The 19941-nt window shown below is 31.5% G+C and overlaps 1 protein-coding gene across 1 annotated transcript in view; it reads left to right on the top strand.

Annotated features, from left to right (window-relative positions):
* The window catches only part of LOC144478931 (potassium voltage-gated channel protein Shaw), a 63396-nt gene extending 49714 nt beyond the window's left edge, over positions 1-13682 (top strand). Inside the window, exons 5-7 of the mRNA XM_078197316.1 lie at positions 10350-10523; positions 12656-12914; positions 13502-13682. Coding sequence (XP_078053442.1) covers positions 10350-10523; positions 12656-12901 — 420 coding nt within the window. The 3' untranslated portion in view covers positions 12902-12914; positions 13502-13682. The remainder of the gene's footprint in view (positions 1-10349; positions 10524-12655; positions 12915-13501) is intronic.
* Positions 13683-19941: the final 6259 nt, after the last annotated feature.

Here is a 19941-nt window from a genome sequence, read left to right as displayed (position 1 = left end):
TTGTTTATTTTTAATCAATAGCTCTTTTTGTATTCTCATACTAATGATTATATTCTTTTTTTTTTAAATAGTATTTTACGTTTATTATAAATATTAAAAATATTCATTTTATTTTTATATTCTTTTATAGTTTAACGAAATTCTATTAAAGCCTAATTTTCAAAGATATGTTCGTATATTTTAGTCATCTCTATGTGACCTAGAAAACAGTAATGTATGTTTTTGTGAACACCTTAAGAGGGTTAACCGGTATTGGCGTTATGCAGACAATATTGCCATTAATATCAAGTTTGATGAAACTCGAGCTATTTCATAATTACTAGTGGCGATGAGAGAATGAAAATTACATTTTCATTCCATTTGAAATTACATTATGGAAACGTTTCTAAACGGCTGAGAATATTTTCCCCGCGAGAAGAAGTTTAAATATCCCATAAATTGGATAATAACGTAAACTGGGTCAGTTTTAAAAACTTTTATTCTAAGTTGATCAATAAATCTTGCCACTAGAACTCTGTTAGCGTAAAAGGGATGACTGGATGAGAATGTAAAGTGTTTCTATGCTCGACAATATCGATTACATTGAATTTTGCGAACAGAGAATTTAACTTGAATGGATATCTTTATATTACAAATGAGATAATATTGTTAATAATAATATGTTATGAGTATATTAAATGCAAAGTAACATACAAAATGCATAAATCTCTATACTATCAGATTTAGATAATACGATACTTTGGCAATATTGTACCATTTACCGATATGTTACAACAACTTTAACAAGGGTTGAGGATTATTGATTAACAAATAAACATATTTATTCAAATGAGAATAAAATTGTATTCGTTATTCTCGAATAATGATTTACAATACTAAATGTGCACATGAAGAAATTGTACATAGAATAGGAGAGAGAGACATCTTTGATTGTTGCATTTACATATTTATTTCTCACTCGCGCAACATATTAATAAAAATGTGCTCAACAAATATGAGCTAGATGATGTGCTCAGTTATTTTTTTCTCTTACAGTTAATCAAGCTTAATTTCATCGATTTGGTAGTTCAATAGTTATGATTCAATGACAAACAGTTGATGCTTTTTTGCAGGACTGTAAACTTAACAGTTTTCAAAATTTCACTAGTAATGTGTAATAAATAAATTACTGTTTTTATAAAATGTATTTTTCAAAATTCAGTTAAATAAAAATCAATCAAAGGAAAAAATAATTTTTCAGGAAACATGGAGAGGTTACTTTATGTTATCAATTAAATTCTTTAATGTTAATATCATACTTTAAATAAAATTAAATAACAAAAACAGGAATTTACAATGGCTTGATGTTCGTATATCAAACTCCTCGCCAGCAATTCTATGTTTGGTATTTTAGAAAATTGAACATATGGTATCCTATTTTAAAAGAAAAAGTTTTCAAATACCTATGGATATTGCAGGCAGATACATTGACAATAAAAGGCGTGGCATATTAATGAAAGCATGACAAATTAACAGATATGTATGAAAAACACATGAAATTTACATAACCTGAAGAGTTGTCTAATTGCGGAGAACAGTAACATGATTACCAAGTCTCGTGCATTCATTCGACTGACGAGACACTACGTGCACGGTCTTCGAATAGGTGTGTGAGACAGTTCGCCAGATTCTAAAAATCACGTAATTCCATATTTGGATACTGTTCCATACTTGCCAGCTCTCCATTAAAGGTGGTTTTTTAAGCACTTTTTTATCCAAACTTCCATTGACAATTTAAAAAGTTTTTCAGGTTTGCGTCAGTTATACGCGTATTTGCTAAAAGTTACGTCGACGTTGATGGACACAGTAAAAAAATGACGGACACAGAAAGACGCATAAGTTTCTAGAATCATTACTTGACTAATTTTATGCGTTTATTGCAAAATTCAGTAGTTTCAATTTAAAACATTGGAAAGTATAAAAGAATTTAAAAATATTAACGTATCATTTCCAATCTATCAAATGCATTAAAGAAAAGAAGAACTCTATTGTTAGTTTATACTCCATGTAATTCATGCAGCAATCTTTGCTTTTCATAAAAATTTGTAAACGCTAATTATGTATTTATAATATTGTTGTTGGCCCAATGCCATAAAATGTGACCATTTTTATTTCCCATCACCTTTTAAGTTGAGATGGTAGAAAATCTCATTGACACGTGATTTAACGAAAAAGCTGGCACATTTCCTTTACTATTTCTAGTAGGTATTCAAATTGCATTATTAATTTTTTAACGCGTGGACGTCTTTAGGATTATTTTAAGTTTATCTTGCTCTTTTATTTCAAAAGTATATCGTACGTCAGATAATGCATAACTTTTGTTGAACTGTGCATTGTTTTACGTAGAATATGATTTGAAAATAAGAAGGATAGGTTTATGATAAAGAAAACCAGGTGATCTTAAAATAACCTTGGAAACGCTCACGTATTAAAAAACTAATAGTGCCGTTTAACACCCTGGCCAAATTACTAACTGACATGTTTCAGTCCGATTTTTGTTTAAGTCACGTGTCCACGGGATTCTTTACAATTTTACCTTAAACGGAACACCCTGTATACAACTGCCGTAAACCTACGAAACGAATTTTTTAACTTTCCGACGGAAGCCCACTCATAGAGAAGTTATAAAGGATATGCTTTAACATTTCCATCACCACTTGAAACTTTTCCAAAATTTCTTCTAAAAATCATCCAGTAAACTAATCTTTTAAGCTTCTGGAGAAAAAAGCTGAAGCGGTTCGACCGACTTTAGAAAAAAAGTTATCCGGTCTATAATGACGCGCTGATATTAATGTCGGTCACTGTATATCTTTAAAGATGCATCACCAAAACGCGTCATCGTTTTCATCCATCGTGCATTCTAACTTGCTTGCGACACACTTTCCGTACCATTCACGTCCGCAAAAATGTTTAAAGCTCAAATTGGGTGTGCCGCGGCATAAAACATGTTAACGCACACGTATGCCGGAAAAGTTCTCGCGGTCGGTGGAATTTTCTTTTTCATCGGATTAAGTTACTCCGACTGACCGAGATTGTACACAATGAGTATGTGTCCACCGAGGACGCGGGAGCGGAAGTTCATTCAGAAGCCGACGCGTAAAATTTCCACACTCGGCTCTCGCCAATTTCAAACTTTCCAGGACGGAAGAAGCTCCGTTCGCCTAAATTTTTAACACGTTGTCCGTAGCCAGTAAATTGCGCATACCGAACTGGCGCGGTCACGGGTGTTCAATTAATAAGCACCGGGAAACGTTTCCATTGTTTTTCTCGGGATTATTAACGTGTATCGCGAGCCTCGAGCCGGAAACTCTTACGGCGTATTTCGGTACTCGTAAGTTTAAGACAGTTCAGAAATTCCTTTACGAGAGCTTTACCGCGAAAGTTCTTTGGAAAACAACGTGAAAATTAAACGCGGGAGTTGTGTTCCCCTTCTGGTTCTTCTTGACCTTTCAAAACTATATTCCCCTCTTTCCAGGGGAAAATTAATGAAGCAAAAATGCCGCGAACGCCGGTTTGCGTATGCGAAATCGTATAGGGTTCGCGGTGGATACATCTCGGTATTTCCGCGTGCAGGTGTATACACTTGCTGAATTGGCGGAGGACATTGAGATGTGACACAATTTTTCTCCGCGAAACGCGTGCGCGTGTTACTCTATAGGACAATTTATGACATACGTGTTGTTGAATTTTTATAGAACCTTGTAACATGACAACGTCTAGATGTTACATGGCGTGGACATATTTCGACGTATTGTCCACGATTTGTCTCTTTCAATCGTAGATTTTTCTTCCGTTTTATTTAAATTTGAATTTTATGTTCATGTCTTTTCCATATACGCGAATTTCTTCATAATAGAAATGTGTAATGAACGTAAAATACAAAATATACAAAATATTGGGTTGGCAATTAAGTGATTGCGGATTTTGTTACTACATGCTTTTGATTTCTCAACGTGTTCAAAGTAATTAAGTTATATTGTTTTCTTATTGTCTGGACTTTCATCTTCAATTTTGTAAGAAAATTGTATCGATTAGTTATTTAGTTTCGTTTTTATCACTGTTTGAAGATGAAGGGCAAGGCGCGCGTTTCAGACATATTTTATTACATTATTTCCAAAAAAGCAAGCATCGCAAGCACGATTTTTATGTTATATACAGTATATTAAAATGAAGCCTTGAAAGAAAGGCAGTGTCAAAATTGATTTGTCCAATTGAATAAACTTATATTTTTAAGCAAAAGAATTGAATTTTCCTTCTTATTTTGTATCCGCAATTACTGAGTTGCCAATTCAATAGTTTCTAAGCGATTTACTGTGCCCTTAGAAATACGAGATACTAATTACTGTATTGCGTTCACGTGATCGGTGCCGTGGTTGCAGCTGTGTGGCTGTTAAACGGCGATGCTCGGGAACGAATTTTAGAGGATACTTGCCGAGGGCCCTTGTATACAGAGTAGCCAGAAAAAGTGGTCTAATTATTGCGCTTGAATTACTGTGATCAGTTCTAGGTAAAAACTAAACTTCAAACACTGTACGAGTTGTATGCATTAAAAATGAGAAACCGTGAAATATTTCGTATTAAACTATGTATCATAATTTATTATACATAAGTACCTATATGTTTCATTATTTATAATATTATTCGAAAAGGAAAGAAAATCACATGCATTATTGTTTATCATTTTACTCATAATTTTGTTACGGTTTGCTATGTAAAATAGGATTTTTAAGCACCTGTTTTGATTACCTAGTAAGAGTATGAAAAACAGTCATAAATCAGCTAGATCTGTTTGGAACAGAATACTAACGGGAACTTTACAAAAATTACTACTGTCGCTCTGATTTAATGAACTATTGCCTGCAGTAAATCCGTCCAAGTAGGGTTCTCACGTGTAAATTCGCGCGAAAGAACAATACTATAACAGTGCGAGAGTGTAACGTCATGCAAACGATGCTTGTAAAAGCCTGTATTAAATAGGCAATTCAACTGAAATAAACTATAACTGTGTTGTACTAGTTATATATTAGCATTTTCGGTTGCATCATTGAAATCTTTATAAACACTGAAATATTAAAATATTGGTATATATTATATAATATCGTCGCATGTAATTTTTTGATATTTTAATTTTACTATAATTCTCAATGTCTTTATAAACTGAAGTTTATAATGTAGTATTATTTTATTATTGTTATTAGAAGCTATGTTTTAAACTGATAAGCAGTCAGAAAAACATCAAATTTGAATAAATATCTCTAACGTTTTTTTACGTAGAATGAACAGAACAATCAACCTGTGTAAAAAAGATATGCATTTCTATTTAAAGAAATGATGTAACTGTTAATTACACATGCGCTGCTTCATCTAAAAAATTTAAAAACCTACAGATATAATGCTTTTCGAACCATTTATCTTTTCCTTTGGCATTTTTTCATAAATGCAATAATAACGGAGTTATGACTTGAAACAATTGCGTGGACCACCTTGTATATTAAACTACTTCTTCTAATATCTCAAAACAATGTGTGTCATTTGGTCCAACTTTAGAGAAATTATTACATATGTAAATGTAATCGAATACTTTTTTTAGTTTATACTTTAGACCGTACTTGATAGCTGTACCGCGGAATTTATACATGTATGGTAGCAGTAGGTGAAATACACATATGTAAAGTCTTTAAACGATTTTAAGGGTACCCTTATGCGTATTATCATTAACGTATTGCCATATTGAACACAGAAATATTTCTTATTCTGACTCCTGTTTCTTACAGTCGACATAAAAATAGTATATTTAACACAATGACGAACTTTTTTGACAAAAATGCAACAGAGTATGTTTATAATTATAGTTAGAACGAATGACAATGTTTATATTTTATATTTAAAACGATCCGAGCTCAGCTGTTCAAGTGTTAAAACTCCATAGTCTATTTATAATGTAGAAACACAAGACTAATAATAATTTTTACTTTATCAAACAGTAATTTAATAATCAATATCGTTTCCTAGACTTTTATTAATTGACAGAGGGGTTTTCATTGATATTATTAGCGAGCGTAACCATTCATCGTCAAATTGCTGACATTTTCACGAAATTGCCATTCCAAGCTCTTTGGCCGTATCGCGTTGTTGATTTATTATGTAAAACCGCTTAAGGGAGTGTTCCAATTCAGGGTCATAAATTTTCACCAATATATCAGATAAAGAATGGTTCGGTTTTTATAGATAAAATGTTTCGAAATGTTCTATACATACATGGCTATATTTCAAGATAGCAATGTGTGATTTGTATGCAATTATATTTTGCATATAGTATCACTATCCGACCAGTTGTATCAAGACTTTGGTAACACTTTATTTTTCACACAATATTTTTCGATCTCTTAAAAGCTGTACTTTGCGTCATTCATAAATTGATAATATCGAAGGGAATATGGATATTTACAAATGAAACAGTCTAATAGAGGATAATAATGCCAGCATAATTTCTTCAATTATTATATGTATACATAACTAAATAGTCAAGGTATACATTTTTCTACAATTGATCATATTCAACCTACTTTCTCCATTATTTCGTTCAGAGCGCCTTATATTTTATTTGCATTAACACGATCTTCATTTTAGATGGCATACTTTAACTCAAAGAAAAAAAAATGATATTCACGATAAGAGTTCTTTAATATAAAATAAGTGTGTACTCATGATTTCAATGAACTTCTAGAAGGGCAGTTGTGAAAGGAATGTCCCATTCATAAAGCTTTGTTGAGTTTCTTCCACAAATTTAATAAGTACATCAAAAACCTAACCGATAATTTAATGAACATTAACCCTCGCCTAAGGAGGACCCTGGAGACTTTTCTATTTTATCGACAATGACGAAGCTGTACGTACTAGTGACTTAATTAATACTGTTCCATATTGTATAACGCACCGTGCAACAACTATACTACATTTAACACGAACTGGCACAAAATTTAAACAGATATTAGACGACAATACTCAAGGACGAATTGCGAAGAACCCTCACCGAGGACCTTTGCATGCAGAGCAGCCACATGTAAAAGCGCCCTAAAATTGTGATCGGCCATGCCATGTGATCATGCCACGTTCGTGTGCAACTGTCTACATTTTGCGCCAGTTTTCGTTCGACAAGCTCTCCTTAGCTCTCCTTTAACCCTTGCTGTACCTCTATCTTCGCAATGACAATGCTTAAACGATTTTTCACTGTAATAATTTCTTACTGGAGAAATAAAATCGATATTAATAATGTGCCTACATTTACTTTAGCGGTTAAACACTAATAACAAAAGTAAATAATTTTATTTCGACTTAAAGAAACTATACTAAACAAGGAGTTAACTATAGATTTTTTACATTATCTAGTATAGATCTCGACGATAATCGTTTGATATCTCGGTTGTGACATATCAATCTTACTTAAATTGGCCCAAATTTTAAAGCCAAAAAATGCTCCGGCAACTTTCATATTTATTTTTGCTTTTCACTGTTAAGTTCAGAAAGAGTACGTGCTTGTTTGCAAAACTAAAGGATCATGGAACTTGAATGTGTGTAGACACTTCGAAACGTGCCTTCGCTCTAATCACCCGGAGGTAATTTCGTTAGGAAGTTGTTCTTTACTTTTATTCCTCGTCAAGCGGTTTTATGCAGGCCCTCGATAAGATGACAAAGTATGGTAGACGTGCTACAACTGGAAAATCTGCAGGAATTTTCACAATTTGGTCGATTAGCAATATGTCGGCAGTTTTATACACTCGCTAATTAGTTAGTTAAGAATGGTATTAGTAAAATAACCTTGATTGTCATATAGAGTTTATTAATTAATTTAATTAAAATCAATTAAAATAGAAAAGGTGAAATAGTTAACGTAATTTTAATTTAATGAACAAATTAATTAATTAGTTACTGAAAAAACTAACTGAGGTACGATCTCCAGTATTTTGATCAGGAAGTCAAATTACGTTACTAGATTTTTAATTTTTCATTTCGGAATCATATTTTACGTAAGAAAATGCACAACTTTTGCCTGAAATATTTGTTTGTAAGTTTAATATTTTTTAAGATATTTAACTGATTTTTCATGTTTATGTCAAGCGTAATTTTAGTTTTCTATTTATATGGTAACGTTACTCTCTCCAGGGAGGTATTTTATTTTATGTAAGAAAATGATATTACAAAAGAATGTGTCGAACAAGAGTAGTGTATTTCATACGTGCAGTATGATTTCGAAATAAAAAATATATGTTAGTGAAAAGGAAGTAAGATAACCTTGAAATGACCTTGAAAACGTTCACGCATTAAGAAATTGGTAGAATTTGACTCTCTGCTTGAAATATTAAGGGATACATGGTTTTCTTAAATTATGTGTCTACAAGATTTTTTACAATCTTATCTTAACACCTTGACTATTTAATAGCAGTCTTTCATATGTTCCAGAAATAACAAAATTATTTTCCAAGGTACCCAATAATATCAATGACAATAGAATTCGAATGATTTCGGAACGTAAAAGAAGTCATACCAATTACTAAATCGTGCTCAATAATTAATGTTGAATTATCGTGGGTTACATGTGGACGAATAAAATGACTTTTTTATTGACGTTTTCATCACAAACGACGAGTGCACAAATATCTTTGCTGCAGTTGAAAACGAACGTTAATTTGCTGATGGGCTATAAATATGGAACGTAGTGTATCAGCAATATTTTATCGGAACCGATGAATTGAAATCGTTGTAATAACGAAACCAAAGCAATTAACATTCTCCCATGTGTGTGCGCTGTGATCGTGAATGGAACAGTCCACAACGACAAAATCTACATTCGAGAAAACGTTCATTTCAATCGACAAGAACTGCAATATTCTTGTGATTACGTTAATCAATCATTCTTACTATAATTTTCAGCACTAGATTAACTTCAGTAATATATCAGTATTGGTATAGCTTTACTACCATACTAAACTTTTACTAGCATTAACGCATAAGACGTCAAAATAAGAAAATAAATAATATACTTTTATAAGTTGTTTCTCTTAGAAATGCAATTTAATATTGTCTAAAGCATTACTATAGTATTAAATATAAATAATTTTGGTAAATATGAAGCGCATCTGAATCATAAAATATAGATATATAAATCTATCATATAATATAGATATATAAAATATAGATATATAAAATATAGATATATAAAATATAGATATATAAAATATAGATATATAATTGTAAAATATAAATATAAATATAGTCCAATTAACAGTTAAATTCGAGTAGTTAGTTACATTCGAGTAAATTAGAATTATTGTTGCCTAAGTCAAATTTAGAAAGTTTCACGTTTGTCTTAAAACGTAATCTACAAGATATTTCGAAAATTATTCAAAATCGGGAAACGAGGCGTTCCTGAGTTTATTCGAGTAACTTATTAGCGAGAAATAGTAATCACCGATTACTTACCTACGTTAATCACCGGCTACGTTAATGCACGGAGGAACAACAATTCCACCATGTTAAATACTATGTTCGTTCCAAATTTTGGATACGAATTCAATGAAACAAACTTTTCGAACAGCCTAACAAACAGAGTGTCCGAAAAGATTAGGATTAAACTTATGATATGCGTTACTCAAGATTAAGTAGATAAAACAGTTCATATAAACCTATATCCGAACATGTTATATTGAAAGATATGAGCGTTTAAAGATATTTATGACTTATTGTGGCAGTTATGAGAAATATTAAAAAATTCCTCTCACTGCAAGATTGCAGACTACCATTCGTCGAATTAGTAATTGTCGCACTTTGAAATATTCTATCTGTATTGCAAGTAATAGTAAGTGTACATTATAAACTTTTTGAACGATTATATCTTTTCAATAAAGTATTTTCGTACACGAGTTTATATAAATATGTTTCATCTATTTGACTTCAGTAAGACATAGTATTAAGTGTGGTTCCAACCTTTCTGGACACCCGGAATAGTTTCCTTGAAAATAATTTGAATTTATAGTTTCTTAGTTTGTTTGAAACGAACTTTTCTAGTAATCCAATACATAATTTACCAAAACGAGCGTGCAAGTAGAAGAACTATAGATTTGTCTATACTGAAAAATTGAATCAGCCCAGTTTCCATGCCATTACTATTACTTTACACCCCCCCTCTCTCTCTCTCTCTCTCTCTCTCTTCCGTTCATCCATTCACAATTCATCTTATCGTCCATTCGAATATTTCGCACACTTTATTTTTGTCAGAGATCTTTCGTTGATTTCAAGTATATCGTTCACAGGCTCGCAGCAAATTACCGAAGCAGAAACGAAGAGTGTTGCCAGCAGAATTACCAAGAAGATCGAGAAGCTCTCTATACCAGGTACCAAACAATAATCAGCATCTTCTTCTCCCGAATCACTCGAACAGACCAAGGTCAGCCACTTTGGGATTAGAGAACGTTCTGCATTTACAGGTATTATTCAATTAAATTTATAAGTTGTAAGGACCGTCGCATTAATTACAAACGCGAGAGCATCCTTGGCTACCCTGCGGCTCTTTACCCCTAATCTGCTGTATTGCTAGTCCGTGACGTCATCGATGAAGTCACGTGACATTTGAAGTATCGCACGACAATGTTGCCTGTAACTCTGGTTGCCAGATTTGGGTACGAAATTTCAGATTGGTAGAGTGAGGGGTAGGTAGCATGACGGGGCAACCATGACTGCCTTGTTTTATCCAGTGCAGTCGGAGACACTCAGAAAGCGAAAAGGACTCCCAAATTGTTTCGCATTTCTTACACGGGAAGTTTGGCAATCCGGAAATTCAAAAACATATGTAACTCTGTGTACAAGTAGAAGAAGTTATCCATAACTCGTACCTATTTTCCGTTCGTGTCATAATTCACTTTTAAGATATGATTTTACTACTTAAAAAGAATGCAAAATTATATTTTTCGTAAAATATCTCGAAAAGGATGTGAATTTAAAACAAAAGTGATTTAAAACAAAAGTTGGATATTATTTTTATGTTGATAATAATATGTAAATAACATTTTTTAAATCACTACTTTTTGAGTTATCCCTTCCACCATCCCTTAAATTACGTTTTCTGATTTTTTAAAATTTAGGTTCAAATGCTTTTCGATACCTCCAATCTTTATTTGTTATATTTAAATAAAGCATTTATTATCAAATTTAAAGCTTGCCATAACATTTTTATTATTAACAATTGTATAATTATTATTGAAAACGACTGATAATATATGAGATGTCGAAGTTATGTTATGTGATCTCAAATAACATAACTTCGAATTTCATATTACAGTCTGACATTTATATAATTGTTAATGTAAGTTATCTGTTATGAAATCACTCTAATAATAAAAATGTTATGAGAAAAATTTAAATTCGATAATGAACACTTTGTTTATTTAGAAAATATATATAGAAAATAAACTATTTACAAGAATGAATAGGAGATACGGGAAAAACTTTAATCTAAATTTAAAAGAATCAAAAAACGATGTGTATGGGATGGTGGAGGGGATAACTCAAAAAGTATTGATTAAAAAATTTTGTACACATTCTTATAAACATAAAAATAACATTCAACTTTTGTTTAATCTCTTTACTCGATATTACGTATTCTTCTTGAGATATTCGACGAAAAATATAATTTTGCATCTTGTTTAAGGAGTGAAATCACCATAAATAGCCTTAAATAAATGAAATCACCTAAATAGCGAATTATGACACAAACGGAAAATAGATATGTTTTATGGAAGACTTATTCGACTCGTATATGGAGTTTCATATTTTTTTGAATTTCTGGGTTGCCGAAATTCTCTTGTTCGAAACACAATAGGAACATCTTTTAGCTGACGGAGTGATTCCGAGTGATTTCGCGAGACGTGACTATAGTATATTTCTACTTTATCTGTGAATGTTCACGCATAACTTGCTATTATAACAAAAATGTATCGTTTCGATAATTTAATCCACTACGAAGTCAGTAAAATTTCATTAAGTACGATATTTGCTACATTACGAACAGACTACTGATTTTTATGTATTTATATCAGATTTATACAATAAACACAGAAATTTATGCAGATTTGTGAAATAGTTTTAAAATTGTACGTTAACCGAAAGTGTTAACATTTTCCATCCATTTTTATTCAAGGAAACTTTTAATTGTTCAATGAAATTTTCCCATTATACCAATTTTCGTAAACATACACAGTCTAGTTATACATACATCAACACATTCGCGTCGACCTATTTTTCCTTAAATTTTCATATACATCGGGGTATTTTAGCAATGTAAAGATATTTTAACACATATGTATTTAAACGAGAATTCTCGTTTGCCGACGACAACGTTTTATTTTTGAAAACGAGATTTCTCGTTTCCCGATTCGAATGTGTTAAGTAATTGGGCAATCTAATAAGGAGGTTTAGATATTGATAACTGAGAGATATAGATGCATAAGATATTTATAATTGAGAAATTATGACTAATGTAAATAATTTATGTATTTAGCACAAATGCATTAACAATGGAAGTTGAGATTTAATTAATAGCGATTCGACATTTCTGATGCAGCCTAATATCGTGATAAATTTACCGAGGGACTCGGTCGTTTCGGGAACCATTAATTCCGAGGGGACAGATCCTGTTCGCCTTGCTACCAACAATCCAATGAAAAATGGCAAAGCAGTTGACGCTGTGGCCGACGATTCCGTACAAGAGGACGAAAACGCTAACGATGATTCGCGTGTGGTAACTTGTAAACATCTCCCACCAGCTTATGTTATCAAAGCAGATAATTCGAAAGCTACTGAAAATTAATAATCAAGATAGGGTAAGTGTGTCGATTACTGTACTTTCCTTGGTTACTGAACCCTTACAATAATTTTACTTAACTTCTTCAGGGATGAATTTTTACAGTAGGGTTATATTTATTTTATTGTTTCTTTTTCATTGATTAACCATTTCATTTAATTCGATGAGATTTTATCGGCGTTACAGAGAAATTCTGTAGCGAATACTTTTTCAACTGATTCTCATCTTCTTTACACTTAGAATAATTATAATTTAAGAAATCGAAACGTACACATTGTGGCAGTATCCCTGAAGAGGTCTATTTGAAAACAACATTATTAAATTCGAGATGTTTTGTTCTCTAACTAAAATTTAATTCGCATAGCCGAATCAAAACATCAATTCCTTAAAATCTATAAAAAGAAAACAACTAATCTGCAACTAATGTGCTTTTGCCTCGATCTTGTTAAAATACATAAGAAACACGTTGCAAATAAAAATGAAAAAATTATCAAAATTCTTGGTTGCAACATGTGTATATTTTTCCCTTTTTAAAAATAATATTGTAATAAATTATGCTAAATAATATAATACAGAATGCTTCATATGTTTACATTTTTGTTCTAGGATTATTTAGCTAGTACTAAAATAGCTATCGTTCTTTTTCTGGATAGCCTGCACGCAGAGACCTTCGGTGAGGGTCCTTTAAAAATCGTCCCTGAGCATCGCCGTCTACCAGCTATCCAGCTGTAATCACGGCACCGATCACGTGAATTTTTTATTTACACTTTGTACCAGATTTCGATAAACGTGGTATAGGAAGAAGCACAGAAATTCTTTTGTATATTTTGTTATATATTTTGTGTTCTTTATATATTTCAACGATGAACAAATTCGTACGTATACAAATGTAAAAGACAGCAATATACGATTACAATGTTTTACAAAGTGTAATACAGGATGTCGCTATAATGGACACAGTAATCGACGCACTTACCCTACGTACTATCTCGAAACAGATGGTTATCTTGAAACTGAAATTAGAACCCCACATTTACAACTAATCATCGAAACAGAATATATTTGTACAAAATAGTAACATAACATCTGTAGTAGACGTAGCACAATGTTATAACTAATGGTTAAGTTACGATTAAGTTAGTAAGTAAATAATGTAAAGTGAAACATTTTTTTTAAATAAATCACAATTTAATATTTTATAGATTTGTAAATGTTACAACATAAAAATAATAAAAAATTTAAGTATCGATGCCAATTATTCTATGTTTATAGCAGCTGTCTCAATACAAAATTAATTTTCATTTCACCCGTAACGTATTTGATGTATAAGATGTGTCGATTAATTTTTACACAACTTCCATCAACAATAATACAAAAACATAATATATCGTTATGTATTTGTACAGACTCAAGTATGTTAAAATTAAGTATTTACTTGCAGTTGAAATTTTCAAAAACTAAGGACGACGGAAAGAAATAATTTTCAGATTCGTGTTGAATGTATTGAAATACAAAAAGGACGCTAAATTTATTAGACAATGTTAATCACAATATTGCATTTCATGGAAGTATAGTAGTTTAGCTAAAATACGAGATTCTTGAATGTAGATAGGTTAACTTTACCTGTTGTATACAGGATATTCGCACTAACATTAGCCAGTATTATTTTTTGCAAACGATAAACGGTAAAAAAATATGAAAGTGGCTTCCAGTTTTCCATTCTTAAAATTGGAATATGTATTATTTCATATTATTTGTACACGTATGCTGAAATGAATTAATTCATACACAACATAATGACCTCCAACGTAATACATTTCTTAATTTCTAAAACAAACATTGTAGATGAAAAAATATTATGAATGGCATTATATTGATTGTAAAAAACAGTACAATTTTTTCCTTCGTCATTTTGTTGGAATGTTTATGATTTGCAAGGAAAACGCAGAGTAGTGTTAGAATGAACACCCTGCATAGAAGACAGTGAGCGATCAATCGTGGTGAAATAAAAATAAAAGTAGGCGAAACGGGAAATAATAGCACGACACGTGCTTAAGTTCATACTATCTTGAAACTATTTACATTTCCTCGGACAATTCGAAACAGATGTCTACAATTTGTTTATGTTTCGCTCCGCGGCAGCGTATATCTTAACCCATTTCCCTTGAAATTATCCTTCCTTCGGAATAGAAGTTCCGTCCTTCTCCTCCTCGTCTTCTATCTCATCCCTCTCGTCCATACAATAATGTTCAATTCAATAGCACGCCTCGTATTTTACTGAGATTACAATGGAAGGCGTATAGAACGTGATTCAGTATTTCCAGAGTTCGTTTCCTCCGAAAGAACTCTCGGGCAGTTGCTTCCTTCTTTCGAGTTTGTTGAAAATTATGAGCTTTTACTCAATGCAAGGCTCGATAGCATCCGGCCACATTGTAGCGTAAGACAAAACTAATGTTGGCTTTCTCGTCGAATTTGAAAGTTACATAAACTGAGCTGTAGCCAGGAAGTCTGTGTTACGTCGTACACGTAATGTGAACACGTTTATTAGAACATTATGAGTGCTCTCTTAAAGATGATGTTTGAAAATACAATTGTACTTTTCCACATTAGATATCCTAAATTAAATGAAGTACATACAAAATTGTACTATTATGAATTTAATTGAAAAATACTTGGCCTACTTAAAGTTTTATTCATCCGGTATATATTGAAAAAATTAATTAAATTAATTATATATAGAAATAGAAAATTATTCTATATTAACACTTTGCCATCCACACGTCTCGTACTTTCTTCGCGTGGCGCCGGCCGTTCTTAAAGATATCGGGAAATTATAAGTTGTCAAGTTTTACTAATCTCATCGTTAGTTCTCATGAATTTCCAATTCTGTCTTCCTATTTTCATGAAATTTCGAGAATATACATATGTAAATGTAAAATTTCTTTGATTTATATTTTTCTTTATTTATATTTTCTTTGGTAATTACTCAGTATTTCTTGTTTAGATGATACGAAGCAAAACAATCTGTGAGATGTAACGCAACTCTACAAGACTTGTACATTAAATTGTTGTCCTTTATTTTTTGTTTTCGGAACATACGTGGCAGTTTCTTCGTTTTCCCTTGTTAGTTTCGGAAATGAGTATTAGCTGGTGTTGCTTTAACTGACCGGAAAGTCTGTTGATCACATCGTGATGCGATAAGTACTTATAAAAACAAAAAACTTGCTGACATGTGTAACTTATTGATACTTAAACAAAACAACAACAGAACACCACGCCATATTGGGTAGTACCATGCGCGTTACACCACTGTGGTGTCGTCGACTGTTGAACGACAGTTTGCGCGTTGCATCACTGTGATGACGCCGGACGGCATAGTGTTAGTTAATAAATTGTACCGAACACTTTATTAGAAACATTTTTCTTGTATCGAAGAGTATAAAGAGTGCAATAAGGTAAGATCGTCCAATGTGTCCCTTACCAAAACGGATTCCTGTTAACATCGTTTGCCAATTTACACCTCGGATAAGTTTCAAGTCCTTGCCCTCAGCACAAGGGCAGTTAGGGGAGAAATCGGATTAACTAAAATAAAAAAAAAATTTTTGGAAACCTAAAAATTCTGATTATATATTGAAGTGTCTGTGTTTTTAGGGTAGCGTTTTAGTATTGTTTCCAATGTGTATTTTTAAAAAATTTTTGAACTTACGAAAGAGATTCATCGCCGATCGAGATGATGTTTGATGAGTGTATACGTGCTGTTCCATATTGGGTACTTCAATTTTTTCGTAATCAATATTTCACTTCAATATTTCATCATCAACGGTCATACTTTGGAACAGAAATTTCAAGCGGGTTTTGGAAAATATAAATATTATATATGAAACTCAGGAAACATGGTATGAAGACAGGGTATTATTATTTAACTTACGTTAAATTTATATTTCAAAGTTTGTTATGAAATCTAGAAACAATAACCTACCGAACAGTAATATAAACATTCAACGAGGAATTGTTTTATTAAAATTGTTAATAGTTTTATACCCCTGAAAAGCGTCCCATAATAGTTACTTTTCTAGTTAAAAATAAGGACAAATTTTCCTTGTTTTCAATGAATGAAACAACGAATAACAACAGTTTAGAAATATTCGAAAATATTCCAAGCAAGAATAAATATTATAGGGTTCCTAAATCATCGGTAATGTTGCAGGTATGAAATGGAACGCCATTCGGATACTTTATAACAGCTCTTGAAACTGTAGGCGTGCTTCTCCCGTTACGAAATTTTTAAAATTGTGAGCACGTATAACTCGATTAATTTAAAATTCGTTACAGAAGTTGTTAATTAGATTATATCTTTATATGCTTTCGTTAACTCTCATTTCATTAACTCTGTAATCGCGGTCGAGTTTTTGATTTTCCGGTATAATATCGCGGGCTAGTTTTATCCGTTAACCAGATGCACCCCAAAAATTTGATTAAAGAGGACATGAAAACAGAAATAGAACACAAATTTTTTTAATCTGAAATTTAAATTTCCTAAATTAGATTTCTCTTTGTTAAATTATATAAAATATTTAAAACGCGAAATGCACGTATCCCGCGGTTGGAAGGTTAAGGAAAATGTTAATCGAGCCTCTTTTCTTGGGACTTACACATGCAATCGGAATTATTGTTTCCAATTCATTTTCCGTGTATGTCACGAACATTCAAATTATTATAGAACAGTTCTAAAGTAAATAAATTTTATTAATCTCGATAGTATGTTGCATTTTCTATGTACGCACTGGGGTTTTTATTATGACGATGTAGAATGACGTCGACTGCCTTCTCATTTCGAAATTTGGTTTACACTTCTGGAATGATACGTGAAGATAAAAATTATTGTGTGTTCAGCGTAAAAAAATCGAACTTTTTTGGTGTTTCTGTTGCAAAATATAATATCTTCAAATTGATTTTACAAAATTTCCTGCTCCTATTTTTTATTCAAAGTAGACGTATTGTAATTTTGTCCATAACGATAGAAAAACACATATAGTCAGGTATAATATTAAGACGCTGCTTCTTGTTTACAATGATACATATTATATTGACATAATTTATAACGTTCTCTTATAATTCATTTCAAATTATAAGGTTTAACAAAATACAATTTGTTATAATTTAAAATGTTTAATGCCAATCGTTTTACACTCTTTTAAAGTAACGATATCTGAACATTATCTTTTAATCTTTTAATCGACAGATGACACTATTGAAAACAATCCTGCAAAAATATTACCATAAAATGGAATTATAATATATATATTATACCAACATCATACAGATTGTATTATATGAAATAATAAAATAGTGACAATGACGTTGTAATAAAACTAAACCAATTTGAACAGAAATGCTAAAACCAATGAATAAACCAAAAATGAAATGATATAAGTACTGAACATTTAAAAAAAGGAATTTATAACTTAATGTTTAAAGTATGTTATCAGTAAAACGGATATTCTACAATATCTTAACCTCTTCAAGGATGAATTTTTATAGTAGGGAACGATCTATTTAATTGTTTCCTTCTTAGTTATCATCCATCTCATTTCATTCGATGAGGTTTTGTTAGTACATTAAATTACTTTCTAAATATTAATATTAACAAAAAAATAATCAATATTTAATAATGTCTGAATATTACAGTAACATCATAGTTGGAGATTATTTCGTTTAAAATTTACTATTTAACAAATACTACAATTTACGTACGTAAATAAAATGCAGATAATTCTGAGAATTTCTTCCATGATGGATAACGAACAATACCAATTTTAAAATATATTTAAAAATACCAATTTTGTAACAACTTCCTTCATCACATAGCGTACATGACTCTTGTTAAATATTTCCTTAAGTAAGAAAATTTGTTTGGTAGAAGATTGAATGGCGGTTGCTTTAAAATACGCGAGCGTATAAGTCTGAATAAAACTATTATTATATTTCTATACGAATTCGATACAAAATCATATTATACTAATTTTTGTATTTGAATTTAATGTCACAAAGTCACAACATTGAAAACAATTGCATCGATTCTCTTAATTTTCGAACTGCCATTTCTTACTTACATATGTTACTTCTATAGCAAATAGGGATATAGCTTTTCCTGTTTGATAATCTGGTTATGCGGAAGTAAATAGTTGATCAGACAGAAGGGATCTCCGATATAATCTTTCTTTGTGGGTCGTCATGCTGCTTGCTTCCCCTAATTGACATCTTAATCCTCCCCTTAATGTTAAGAGAATTAGGCGTTTCCAGAATTCCCAGTTGCTAACTTTCATTAGATTACTTCCTTCTTGAGTGAATTGAGGACGGGAATGGGAAACATTGCCTGCGATTGAAGTGAAAATAATGGCTCGATTTGTCGCAGGAGTTGATGGAAACAACACGGCATCAATTATGCGGGGAGAAATGTGTCTATTAAGTTAAGGCTAACGTATAATAAATGATGGTTGCGTTAAGTAGAAAGGTGTAGCTACTGTTATCAAAGATAATCTGATTCATCAATGGATGATGTTTGCTTACCCAGTTAGGGACGAGTTGTCATAAACGCACCACTTAAGCGAATTTAAAAAACATGTACAACTGGTAATATAATATTATTTTACCAAAAGCAATTGTTTAGATTAATATCATGACATGTTATTTAAATATTTTTAGTCTTTATAAGTGTGTAAAACGCGATTATCTAATCTCAAAGTAAATTGTAATATGCTTTTAGAATTCTCATAAGTATTACACGTAATCTAAGTTAACATTATCATCAAAATAAGTACGATTTTTATTGAAATAGATAATGTGTATTTAACATTGCTAAAATTTTGGATTGCTGTAGGTGGAAAGTAGAATATGATCATTTATAGAATGATTTGAGTTTAATTTATATATTTATTTATTAAAGAAATGAATACTTATCAAAAATCAAATATATCAAGGACAATAATCAAATTTGGTGTTTTTTGATACGCTTACACATGTTTCGTGAACCCAAATCGAGCATT

This window comes from Augochlora pura, chromosome 3 (genome assembly GCF_028453695.1).
Source record: "Augochlora pura isolate Apur16 chromosome 3, APUR_v2.2.1, whole genome shotgun sequence".
NCBI classification, from domain to species: domain Eukaryota; kingdom Metazoa; phylum Arthropoda; class Insecta; order Hymenoptera; family Halictidae; genus Augochlora; species Augochlora pura.
The sequence above is the reverse complement of the archived record's forward strand: the minus strand, read 5'-3'. Positions and strand labels throughout refer to the sequence as shown.